We start from the raw sequence: 13,397 nt of genomic DNA, 5'->3' as shown, positions 1-13,397 counted from the left end.
AGCTTCATTACAATTAGGATTACACCAGCTCCAAACTGAAGAGGAAAAGGGAGATGAGGAACTTCTGCTGAGAACCCTTTGATCCATGCATTCCTAGACCAGACTTCATGCCTGCTTCTTGGATGGATAACTGCCCTTTGCAAACTCTTCTGACAACTCCACAGAGTGCCCAGGCTGGGGGAGGTGTGGGGCCATGAGAAAAAAAAGGAGAGAACATTCCCAGCCAGCGAGTAAGAGAATGAACCCAAGACGACTGTGGGAACACGAAGGGGGAAAAAAGCTGTACTACTTTTACTCCCCTGAATTATTATGTTTCTCTTGCAACTGGCAGAGTTAAATCTTTTATCATTCCAGGGATCAAGGACTAAATGCAGCCTATCAAATCCCTGAGCATGATCTTTTCTTTCTACAACTTCAGAAAGGGCAAACAGCACATTTCCTTCACTAATGAAATTAACTTTCCTACTCCAACCATGTCTCATTAATCACAGATTACATGAACACATGGAAAACAAACACAGACAGCTATCTAAAAATATAAACAAACCAGGTGCAGTTATTCGGCCCCTGACAATGAAGCACTCAGTTTAAATGCACGGACTCCTTCTCCCTACAAAGTCTCAAGGCTTTGAAATTGTGCTTGAGGAGAAGAGATCAAAGTCAAAGAACCAGCAAATAATTCCTGGGAGACAAGTTACAGGTAGATGATCAGATTAGAATAAAACCAGTTACAGATTCCTGTTCTACATGCCACAAACAGAAATACAGCTGCAAGTGTCCTCTACAGCTTTTGTTTGTTTTACGATACCTGCTTAGTGTTCCAGCCTTACTCTCAGAGGATGACATAGGGTATTTCAAAAGTCTCGCTGCAGCCTCTATTTTTGAGGTCCCATTCTGTACACAACGAACCAGGAAACAGCAAGGTTTCAGAGGTTAAATGGAGTATTAAAAAGAGCTGTTACTGGTTTTAGATCTTAAAGACTTGACAGGTTTGGACATTTTATTAAACAAGTCTGGGAGTAATAAATTTAACTCCTTATCCTAAACGAAAGTATAGTTTCAGCTTGTTTTGTGGAAAAAAGGTATGAAAGTGAAGAAGTCACCAATGGGCAGAATAGCAGACACTAGATGGCAGGGAAGTAAAAACTTGTATTTTTGTTTTGTTACTATAAATCTATTCCAAAAACTATACGGAACGTCACTACAAAGATCTGATACGTAAAGCAGTGAGAGAATGACGGGAACACGTTATGCAGCAGAGACAGGTAAAGCAGGAAAAGCTCTTTCGGGGTGTTAAAGCCATTGGTTTATCTGCAGCTCAAATTTAACACACGACAATCTCAAAATGTCGACTGCGTAGCCACACTGCAACACTTCCAAATCAGCAAAACTCCACATAGGCATAGCAGTTCATCTTCTACCCTAGCCTTCACATAGACGATAAAATATTGTTGAGACATTAAGAATCGCACCTGAAGCCACCAGCATGGTTGCAGAACAGTTCCTGTATGAAAAATACCGCACATGCAGATAACAGTGATGTTCCAAGCATTTACTGCCTCTTCTTTCTTTGACATACATCAAAAGATGCTCCTATTTCACAATTAACAGTTAAACAATTTAAAAAGCTAGGTGTTTTGTTTTCTTTTGTTTCTGACAACATATAATATATTCTGCTGTAGCTATTGTTTGTAACAGGAATCAGAAGTTGACTATATCCTCAAAGGACTGGTCTCCTTCAACTACCATCCCATATATTGTATTGACAAGTTTCAGGTTTAAAACTGGCAGCTTAATAAGAAAATATGAACATGAATAAAATATTAAATATAGAGGTATGCACTAAAGTTGGAAGTGCATAATTTTCATCAATCAAATTCCTTTTTTAAACTGAGAAGTGGTTAGATTATCAGGTAAAGGCTAAAGCAGCAATATCATTTTTAGCGACGCTACACAAACACAAGCGTGGATATATGGCCAAATCTGAGGGTTGAGGCATTAAAGTCTAGAGACCTGGTTTAACTTAAGATAAACTCACAGGTGGCAAGCACTTCGCTTCCTGAAATCAAAACCTCAAAGATCCTTGTTTTCTTGTGAATGGCAGCTGTGCTGGATGCAGAAGACCACTGACAAGCTTTGCCTAGAGGATGATCAACACTGATATGCCAAAGCATAACCTGTATCCTCAAATCACTAAGTGTCTCCTGCAAATGGCGATTCCTTTAGAATTAATTCTAAGCAATGTCTCACATCCCCCCAAAAAAGCAAATACTGTATTATAGTTTTATAACAAATATTAAATTTTCTCCATTAACCTTACGGCTACCAAAAAAAAAAAAAAAATGCAGCTAGTGATATGAGAGGCCTAATGAGATTATAATCATTAGATCAGCTGCTGTATTACAATCATTCCTAATTGTGTGACATGTTGCAGTTGAACTATGGCATGCTCCCCTCATGTAGTCCAGAGATAAAATACTTTCTCTTCAGTAGAGTCTGAAATCCAGCAGCACAAGATTCACAAATCTTGTATTTCAAAATATGCTCAAGCAACTAAGAGGCTGTATGTCCAAGCAGAAAACTGCATTGGAGTGCTAGTAATACAGACCTACAGGATGGAACACCTCAGTGCCTGTAAAAACAGTCACATTGGAAAAACAGCACATACCCCATCCTGTCTGGATTCTACATACATTCATGCATTCGGCATATATCACATTCTGAAACCCAAACATACAGTCAGAGTAGTTGGATTTGGGCACAAAAACTGCCAAACATTCAATATACTGAAGTGAAAAAGAAGCTCTTGAAAATTCTCTGCCTGTACTGCAGCCACCCTCCTTCTAGTTTTCAATCCAGACGATGCCCTTTTCAAATGCTGCCTGTGTCATCTTTCAGATAACTCACAAAGCAGAGCAACACAAGGCACGTTGCCAGAAACGATCTTCTGCTTCACCTGCTTAGGTGAATCTGATGGTCCCAACAACAGCTTTCCTGCAGGATTGTGCCACATGACAACGTTGCACACTTGCCTATATTTCATGTTTGCAGCCAGAAGCCAAAGATCTTGATGGATAAAGCAACGGGCATGCAAAGCTTTAAATATTGCAAAACAGAAGCAGTGCAACATATTTTTCATAGCAGAGTATCACTACACTTGCCAAATGTCTTTCTCCTAAAAATTTTACTGTTTTAATTGAAGATACTTTCCCTGTGTCCTTCTACTCAGATGCATGTTAGCTACTATTTTAAACATTTTTTTTCCAAGGGTGGAAAACTGGGTGTTTAATACTCCCCCCAAAAAACTTACAATAGCTGTAACATTTAAATTCGACACTGTAAAAACTGACAGCATCTGACTGATCTTCTACAGCATGACAGAGTTCAAAGAGTTGAGCACAGACAACAGATTTTGTATAGCTTGCATTTTATGAGGACGAGAAGATGAAAATCACCTCTGCATAGCTACAAAAAAAATGCAAATAGCAAAAACTTTGTCTACTTGCACTATCAGAAAATAGGCCAAAACCTGAATAAATATGAAAAATCAGCTCTCCTTGTTTCTAGCTACGGTCCTTCTAGCTCAAATCACGGGTATGTCAGATGCAGATGAAGACTTGCTTCCCACCTCATTTCTACGGGCAATTGAGAATTTTAATCTTCAACTAATGAATCCTGCTACTAGGAAAAGGTTACACAAAGGGATAACAGAAAAGCAAGGAGAATTAATGAATCATAAACCCCAATTATTTTGAATCCTGTGCCACCGCTTATAAATGCTTTATTTCTTACTACAACACACTAATCTTTAATGAAGCATAGCCTTACTGTAGGTGGCTGGTCGGTTGGAAAGGTTATTCAAGTGAGATTAAGTGTACTTGGTAAAAAAATGTTGAAACATTTGCCTTTCCCCTCTACCATATAAACAAAATTCCACATGGGAACAAAGTAAGCAATTCCAAGCTCTGTTCTGAACAAGCAAAGCAGGAGTGGTGTGACTCTCACTCTCACTTTAATGTGACACAAACGTGTCTCCTCCCACTCCTCAGGTTTACCATGTCAAAAACCTTGTGTTGATAGAAGCTTGAAATACAATTTCTTGTTTAGGGCACCAAGCTGAATCTAAACACCCTGTAAGACTTACACTGCAGTCAGGAGAACCAAAGGTACCAAAGTGAGTTTGCACACTAGATAGCTTTTATTGCAAAACCAAAACTTTTACTTCTCCCATACTTGTTTCACAGATTTTTGCACATCTGTTTGTCTATAAGATCCGGGAACAGAGCTGTATTAAAGGCTAATCTAAATAAACATGTAGGATAGCATAGCAAGACTAAATCTGCACAGAATAACAGTCGATGCTGAGGAACTGACATCCATACTCTATACATGAAGGTGAAATGGGAGGTGGTTGGCCAGACAAGCTGTAGTCTGGTCTCATGGACTGAAAGCATATTAGCTGTAGGCAGAATATTTTCCAGTTTACTTTCCTGGAATTTAATCTAACTCTCAAACTTCATTTCATAGTGCAAAGCAAGGTACAGTAGGCAGGTGCAATCAGGAGTTTCACTTAAAAAGCACCTTCCTGACGCAAGCTATAACACCAAAGTAGATACAACTGCAACTACCACGATTCTTTCAAAAATGTTAAGGTTCTCCAGATGGAAAATAAAGGCTAGAAGCCAACCAGCATTTCACATGCAAGGCGCACTCCAGCTCAATTAATTTGGCACCAAACCATCCTCTGGATTCCAACTTTCGTATTTTTGTTAAATCATCATAAAGGGCTGCATGGGGCTTGGTTCCTGACTAACGAACTCCAGAGGGAGACATGGGGCCCAGTATAGCCATGTTTCGTCCAGATGACAGAGGAACAAGATTAAGTACCTAAATGTTTTACAGGCAAGGATACAGGGCAGAGAATACTGGATACCTGCACATTCCCAGTAGCAAGTAAAAATATCTATTCTGAACTGCTGAAAGCAGAACCAAAGCTGTCATGGCTCTGAAATGCCGTCAGGAGGAACGTGGCCCTTAGTCATCCTCTGTACTTCTCAGGTTAAAAATGGGCTTTTTGCTTTTAAGTATCACATTTTATCTCACACCTGATCTTGTCATTAAAATAGCCCCGACAAATAACATTTTCAACATTTCCCCATGAGTGGTTGTTTCCAGTTGGCAGGTATGGGTAAACGATACCATGGCTTGAAGGGAACTGATTTCAAATCGTGTTCAGGACAGATCTGCTAAAGCAGGTTTTTCTCCATTGCAGAAAGGACCTTTTCATGTGTCACCAATATTTTCACAATGATATTTCACTGAGCATTCTTCTGTGGTCTGTCATAAAACTCACTTGTAGGAGAAGTAAATGAAGCAATGAAGGGCACGAGTCTGCAAAGCCTAGTTATTTAGGCTATATTTTAAGCAAACTTAAGACTAATTTCTATGGGTGCCTTACTTGAATTACTTGCCAGGGCCTCATTTTCCAAGGGCCGGTAAACCAGACCCCTCTCAGGAATCACAAGTTCAGCCAGTCACATTTTGAAGAAAGCCAGTACTGAACATAACTTAATGCAGTATTTGCATACACACCCACTTAAAGCAGGAGACCACAAAGAAATCAGGAATATTTTCTTCTGGGAAGCATTAGTAAAAGGGCACAGTCACTGGGACACTAGTCTTTCATCCAAAAGCAAGTAAGTGTATTCTGTAGAAGCACATATAAAAGTTCCCCAGGTAAAAATACGAAGATAGGCATGATGTACTATATCCAGATAGGACAATCTTTCCTTTTTGATTTGGTAATAGAATTTTAAGTAGAGGTCTCAGAAAAATCTTGAGCATGTTACTACCTTCCGGAGAGCCACTTCAGCTGAAAGAGTGCTGCTGACAGGTTCTCTTCATTCAGAGAGCGAGCTGACAGCCTAACCTTACGCCTTTAGCAAATTCTAAGTCATATCACCGAGTCATATTACAGTGTGCACCCCAGAATAGAAGGAATGAGAAACTCCTCATTACTACACTGTCTTCAAGTAAGGCTTGTGGAAAGTATTTGAAATAAGAAAACATATACCTGATCCATTGCCTTTTACTAAAGCTGTTAAGTGAAACTGAGAGGACCTCAAACACTCGCTCTTTGGTCTTGCTTCAAGTTGTTACCATCTAGTTTGGAGGCACCAAAGCACGACAAAACTATTTGTCAGCTATCTTCTTCCATCTTAGAGGGGAAAGAGGGGAACAGAACAAAACAAAATCTTCTCCAAAACTAACCTGACAGTTAATTTTTTAAAGTTTGCCATTAGGGTATATCCTATGTGTCCATCCAGACAAGCAGAAGTTCTCTGGCTCTGCAGATTTTGCCTTCCCCTCCAGGAGGGGGACTGGCTGACGCCCATAGGGCTCTTTCTAGCTTTGTTTTCCAGCTAGAAACATAGCACATGGCCCCGTGTTGGTTAACATCTTGTACACAATGCCTGTTTTCAGTTGGTTTATGGAAGATGTACATACAAAGTTACAACTGCCTCAGAGGTCTGGGGAGCTGACAAACAAGAACAGAAACTGCAGAGGCAGGAAGCCTGTTAAAAGAGTGATTACCAGCATGTGTCAAGTATATAAGGCACTTCTAACATAGCATGTTCTCCAGAAGACTCTTATCAACTGTGATCACATACAAACATTGTTTTGGAGTACAATTACACTTGGAACTGTTACTCTCTTCCTCAGTATCAGAGGTGGCCTCGAACCTAAGGTGCCAACACTTCAGAAGGACCAAGCTGGATAGAACAGGGTGGGGCTCTTATATATGATGTTTTTCATCCAGAAACAGAGAATCTGATCTCTCAAATCATATGTGAAACCATTCTCCACTCAAAAACATGCATAAAAACACCAAGACAAAGAGTTTAAGTGGTACTTACCGCGGCATGATCCCTTGGCTCACCAGCTCCTCCCGTGTGCGTCGCTGCTGGAGCTTCAACTGCAGCACTGCACGACACCAGGGAGAGAGAAGAGAAAGAAACCCATCAGTGCAAGAAACAACTGAAGAGACATTTTCAAACGCATCTTGTTTTCTTCTGTGGGTGTCAAGGCACTAGCAAGCAGCAGAACAAAAAGACCTCCCTCCCACCCTGCTCCCCAGCACCACTGCAATTGCAGAAGTGGCCTTCAGCAGTCAGGTTTCCGTATTCTGCTGTGGGCAAGAGGCAGAGGAAGTTGCGCAGGGTCTTGGCAGGGTGATAAAAATCCGCAAAACCAGGCTTGTTTCTCAATTCTTTCTAGAGCATCAACTTCTTTCCAAACCATTAATATTAAAAAAACAAACAAAGAGAAACACCGGTTGACAGTCCTCCAATAAACACAGAGTGACACCCCAGCTGCTAATGACTCCTGAAAACTCTAATTATCATGTGTAGATTAAATTGATATGACACAATTATTGGTCATTACTCTAAATTACAAAGCTGATTTCCTTCCTCAACTCAGAAATTCACCTTTAGAAACATCTCATGAAAGTGAAATATCATGGATATATCTAGAAGTGTCTTTGTTCCACAGCAAAAGGAATCCATTATCACTAGAATTTTTCCTACTTATTTCAGAGTAATAGAACATATGCATTGCCTGTATGAAATGCAATTAGATTTTTTTCTAATGCAAATCTGTGGAATAGTCATAATTTCAACGTTTAGATTATAACAGCAGTCTCCCTTTAAACTACACAATCAAAGCAATATTCTAGAGATTGTTCTTACAAATGAAGACAGCTTCCATATGAAAGGGACCTTACAAAACCAAAGAAACAAAAATCACATGCACATGTGCACACACATGTACACGTGCACACACATGTACACGTGCACACACATACATCAATTTAGGACAACCTGAGTGAACATCAATAGATACTGACTCCTGTTTGCAATCAAGCCCAAGCTCCTACCTATACTCAGCATAAAATAATATAGAATGAATGGCATGTCATCTTCCCTATTTTCATTTCAATTTCTCTGTCAAGCTTATGTTTGTTTGTATAGTCCACATAAGAGAATTCCACACAAAGGTAGTGGAACCACCAGACAGCAAAACTACTCTGCAGTCCAACTATACAATCTTATTATAACCCTTATGCTTCCTTTCTCAAGGACTTTTCTTGTCCTACACATTCATTTCATACATTGTATCTGAATTTCTACTGTACACTCCCTAAAGTAGGGATTGAAAAATTTAAGGAGAAGAAACCCCTTCATCTACTTACACATATTATCACATTTACCTGTTTCCTTCAACCTCCTATTTGCAGTTTGCATTTGACTAAGATACATCTTCCAGTAAGGGTTCTGGTCTTCATATGAAGTTAAAGAGAGATCCATCTCTTCCTTGTTTGTTTGCACAGTGGCTAATCACCCTCACTTAAATGCACAGTTGAATTTTGCTTGGATTTGTCTAGCTTCCACTTCCCTTGGCTCTTGATGTACTTTTCTTTGAAAGGTTTATGACAATGAGAATATATTTTCTACCTGTGGAGGTACACAGTGTGCAACTAAGTTACCTCTCTTTCTTAAGCCAAACCAGGATTTCTTAATATATGCACCCTGGGCAGGAAACGACTTCCTTTAGTAAGGGGAAGGGAGAGAGGGAGGGAGGGTGTACAGAGCACCATGCTAATTTTGTGTGGGATCAGCCAAGAGCCAGAGTGAGGAGGAGGGAACACAGAAGGAAGGAACAGGACCTTCGTTTGGCCATGAAACTGCAAACAGAAGTGGTAGTCCAGACTCTTCCTCCCACCCAGCATGCGATCGCACTCCTACTTCTGCGCTAGCATAAGGACTAACACAGACTCACGGCTGGTCTATTCACAGAGCTCTTCATTTGCTGGATTCATTTTGAGGTGATCAAAACCTGAATCAGGTGATGACACATCTACCTGAGCACTTGAGCTAACAGCTTGCTGCGACAGAGTCAAACCTCTCGCTCCCCACATCGTCTCTTATGCTCCTCTGACTGGTGCTGGACTCACTGACACAAGAGAGACCACAGCCCAGCCAAAACAGAGAAGAGTTTTCTGTCATTAGTGAGTCAAAGAGGACAACTGTATAGCCAGGTATTTGTTAACACTAACGTAAGGTGGGAGTGAGACTTCATCCTTCCAGCAGCAGTATGCCACTAAGTGATTTCAGCCCTATTAGGTAACGGCACATTAAATCTCTCACTGTGTGGCATTATTTCCACTAGTGAGCCGTTTCAGGGACTCGTTTCCATACCCTAAATTAGCACATCTCTCTAAATGTATACAGACAAGGCACAGACCTACAGCATAATATCCATCTCTCCAGCTTTAAATGCAGATAATCTCATTACTGCTCACGTCTTCCCACTTAAGACATCTAGCAATGTATGTTAGCCCTTTTTGCCACTTCGCTATTTACTTGCTAGTACTATCTACTTTCCATCCCATTTCCAGCTACACATACTATTTACCTTTCACCTCCCACAGTCAGGGATTTTAAGCAAAAAACTCCCCCACACAGCTGTGGCTGGCATTTTTTTGCTCCTTGGTGCCCTCACCTGTATTTATGCACATTTTGCCCAACTGTCAGTTTGCCTAAATGATCTAAACCATTTTTTAAATGTCATTATTTATGCCTCCACTAATCTTTGTTCCGTCCACACCGTTACCATCTTGTGTTTGTTTCTAGACTGCACCCGCTGATGCCAACTAGAAACGCTTTTCTGCTCTCTTTAATTATAGTCAGTTTTTAATCCACTTCAGCAGTACTTCATTAATTCAAAGATACTTTTATAAAACCAAAATCTATCACACCACTAAGTTAAAGATCTTATAAAAGTCTATTACACCAGATAAACCCCCTAGAAACCAAATTTCACATATCCAAAGAACAAATCGCATTTGAGCAGACCCATTTTCACAATTTGAAAAGCCGAATAGCGTGATTATACTGCTATTCTTATACCATCTAAATTCTTCATCAAATTTTCCATAGTTTTTTTCCTGGAACTGATACCAGATAGCCACTCTTTACTCACTCACCCTTTTTCAATAGTGATGCAAATGTTACTGGTCTTTCGCTCTTCTGAAGTCTCCCTGCTGTTCCCAGATTTATTAGAAATAAGTCTCAGCCAGACAGCTAGAGACTTCATCAAATGACTTTAAATTCCCTTCCTGACTTCAGCTTCCCTTATGAATTTTCTAAATATAACTTATTTCTATATCAGTGACCATCTACTACCCTTTTTCTCTACCGTTATATGCACCTTTATTTTAAACACTATGTCCCTTCACAGCAAGAAACTACCAACTGTCAAGGAGGTTAAAGTGGAGAACAGGAAAAAAGTCATTTTCAAGATGCTTTTAATAGGCACTAAGTAATTCCTGGGATTCGTGAATGTATATACATAACATATTAAGCACAAGTTATAATCAGCACGTAATGCACTTTTTTCCAATATAGCTTATTTTTGTGGCAAGGAGGAGGGCAAAAAGGATTACTTCAGTTCACTCCTGAATTCGTTTTGGCTTAAATAAGTACTTGGAGTTCCCAACACCATTTCATATATTTAGGAGATCACCTGTTTACGTGTGCAAGTGTGTGAATCCTATATATAGATTAACAGATGTCCCAAGAACCAATCCAAGGCTGTTGTACGTGGAGCTCAGCCAAAGTTCTAGAATGACCAGAGAAATTCAAAGTTAACTCAAAGACAGACTGGAGTTAAGTCTTTCAGTCATAAACCAACAACCTTCTCGTTTCTTTATCCCTCTACGTAACCTTTAAATGAATTTTCAAATTAGGAATAAAGCAGGTCATATAAAGGAGAGTATATATCTGCTGGCTAGAAAATAAGTTCCATACTGACACTCTTTGCCCACCTCTTTCATTCAACTTGTGTCACAGTCTATGCAACATTTTGTGGGCTTTGTATGCTTGTCTGATTTTCCCTCTCAGAGCATAATTTATTTCACAAGTATGAAAAACTCTGAAATAAAGTTTGAACAAGGTTTTTATATCTCTAATGAACTGTTCCAAGTTCCAAGGGTTAGTAAAACATTCCAGAGAAATCTAGGAGCTTGTATGGAGGACTGCTGCCAGCAGTTTAAGAGGAGGAGTACAGAAAAATCGGGGGAGTGGGGGGTGGGTTTGTGTACTAAGAGACAAATAACATTGCAATACAGCTACTATCAATAGAGTTACACCGTGAGTGAAATACAGCAAGTCACGATTATTTTTCATTCGCGTTACCAAAGAACTGCCTTAACAGAGAACCCACAGGCATATTCCAAGACCAGAGCTACTTCTGCCTACTCAGGGCTGGCGGCAGCTTAGAGCAGTATATGCTTAATATACAGAGGCTGCACCCATATGGACACTTTCAGGACACTTAAAACACATAGTACAGGGATTCATTAGTAGTAAGCAGTAGCAAGGACAAATATTTATGATGAGCTAAGTTCTTTTTTGCAGCTCGTCATCTAAATGTGCAACAGCGTGCCTGCCCTTACGCATACACACCTGGAAGCCCTTCTATTTCTAAACCACGCTCCATGGTTAATACTGTGACTAGAACTACTACAGAAACTAGACTGCAGCCTCTACATATCAGCATCTCAAGAGAAAAAAAAAAAATCTCAGAGACTATGCGACATACCAGGAGAAGTTTACAGCAACAAATTAAAAATACTCTGCATTTCCTGTTTTTTGAGAACTAGCGAAGAGAAGCACCCAGCTCTGAACTGCAGCTTGTGGTGAGGCCCTGCACGTTACGTTGAATACAGGCTTGCTGCCAAAGGGAGTCTGTGTTCACATTTCTACAAAACCTTTTCTTCTAAGGAATCCCAAGTGATACTCAAGGTCGCCCAACCAAGGTACTGATTAAGCACAGCCATATGGTGGATTACAACAGACAGCATGAGCAGTAGCACAGAACAGGAAGAGAGGAAGGCTGCTATATCCAAATGAAACCCTATAGAGGGGCTGAGGGAGGCAGAGCTCCCTGGAATTTGGGCTAGGATACCCGTGCAAAAAGGCAGAGTGCAAGACATAAACCACATATTAACTAGATAAGCTGTATGGTCACAGACATGATTTATCGATTTTGTAAATTCAGTGAAAGCAGTTCGCCTGACAGAAAAATTCATCCTCACAACCCAATCAATGAGCCACGTGATTAGAAAGAGAAACTATCAAAGAACAAGTGAAATTAGCCTAACTTCATTATCTAAGCTGAGGAAAGTGCAAGCGTAAGTAAAAGCAGCAAAAAGCAAACTGTGCACTTTACTGCTCATAAGGGTTCACGGTCATGTTATTTGTAATGCTGTCAGCACCCTGCACACCCCATTTGAAAGCCCCGTGCTACAGCACTCCACTTACTTGCAAGAAAGCATAATACAGCATGAGCTGAGATGGAAACCTGACCAGTTAGTTCATCAACGCCCCCACCATTCAGCAGTGACGAAGATTTTTTAGGAGAATTTTTACTGGTCTAGCACTGAGTAGGTCTGCCTGGGTTTACTTGATGAGGGTCAGAGATCATAGCCTAAGGCAACGTGGCACTAGGACACCCTTGCAGCCCACACAGGTATTTTTCAATTTTTCAGTACAATCTGTGTAACGCCGTTAGACATAAACCAACAACAGCCTATACACAACCAACTGAATTATACTATGCAACCATAAAAGAAGACTTTGACAACTTGAGATATTTGCTGAACAAAATCATCACAGACGTTTGTGCAGCACTGGGGCCTCTAACTAAATATCACAGATACTAAGTGGCCTTTCCACTTACTGCTCCGCCGCAACAGCCGTTCTAATACATTGGGAAGAGATTTTCTTCCTAGTTTCTGATTAAATAGCCACATTGACCAGCAAGCCAATGCCAAATTCAGCTTGGAATATGCAGCACATCGCCGTTGTTTTCAGTGGAGGTTATATCCTATGCCTATGACTGAATTCAGTCCCTTGGAGATGCGGTGAGAAAAACCTCACACTGAAATGGGTCTCTGAGCATTTATCAGCTGTGCCTGCTTACAAAACAATGTTGATTTGCATCAGCCCATTCATGCCTCAACGGGATGCCAGATTAGACTTTGGTTCATACAGCAGCAAGAGCAGCATCTGCTAAACTCTGGTTGCAACACCTTTCTGTGCAGAAGCAGCAAAGGGTGGTTAGTATTACCAAATTTTTTGTAGTGTCCACAAGAAGCTATAAGAAAAATTCAGTCTTTGTTTAGTTTATGATCAATGAGTGAGTATACAATGGTCAAAATGAACTTCAAAATAACTCAAACTGCTAAGGTGGATGACTAATTTCTTTTTTTCAGAGCTGAGTTTTTTTGGCACTGGTGACACCCCCAGCCCCCTCATCACACAGAATTGCTA

The 13,397-nt window shown here is 40.3% G+C and overlaps 1 protein-coding gene across 1 annotated transcript in view; it reads right to left on the bottom strand.

Annotated features, from left to right (window-relative positions):
• Positions 1 to 13,397, bottom strand: part of MRTFA (myocardin related transcription factor A) — an 88,290-nt gene that overhangs the window by 21,208 nt on the left and 53,685 nt on the right. The window contains 1 exon segment of the mRNA XM_086610174.1: positions 6,919 to 6,984. Within this exon segment, the coding sequence (XP_086466300.1) occupies positions 6,919 to 6,925 (7 nt within the window). The 5' untranslated portion in view covers positions 6,926 to 6,984.

The sequence above is a fragment of the Tauraco erythrolophus genome, chromosome 4 (assembly GCF_009769465.1).
Source record: "Tauraco erythrolophus isolate bTauEry1 chromosome 4, bTauEry1.pri, whole genome shotgun sequence".
In the NCBI taxonomy this organism is placed as follows: Eukaryota; Metazoa; Chordata; class Aves; order Musophagiformes; family Musophagidae; genus Tauraco; species Tauraco erythrolophus.
The sequence above is the reverse complement of the archived record's forward strand: the minus strand, read 5'-3'. Positions and strand labels throughout refer to the sequence as shown.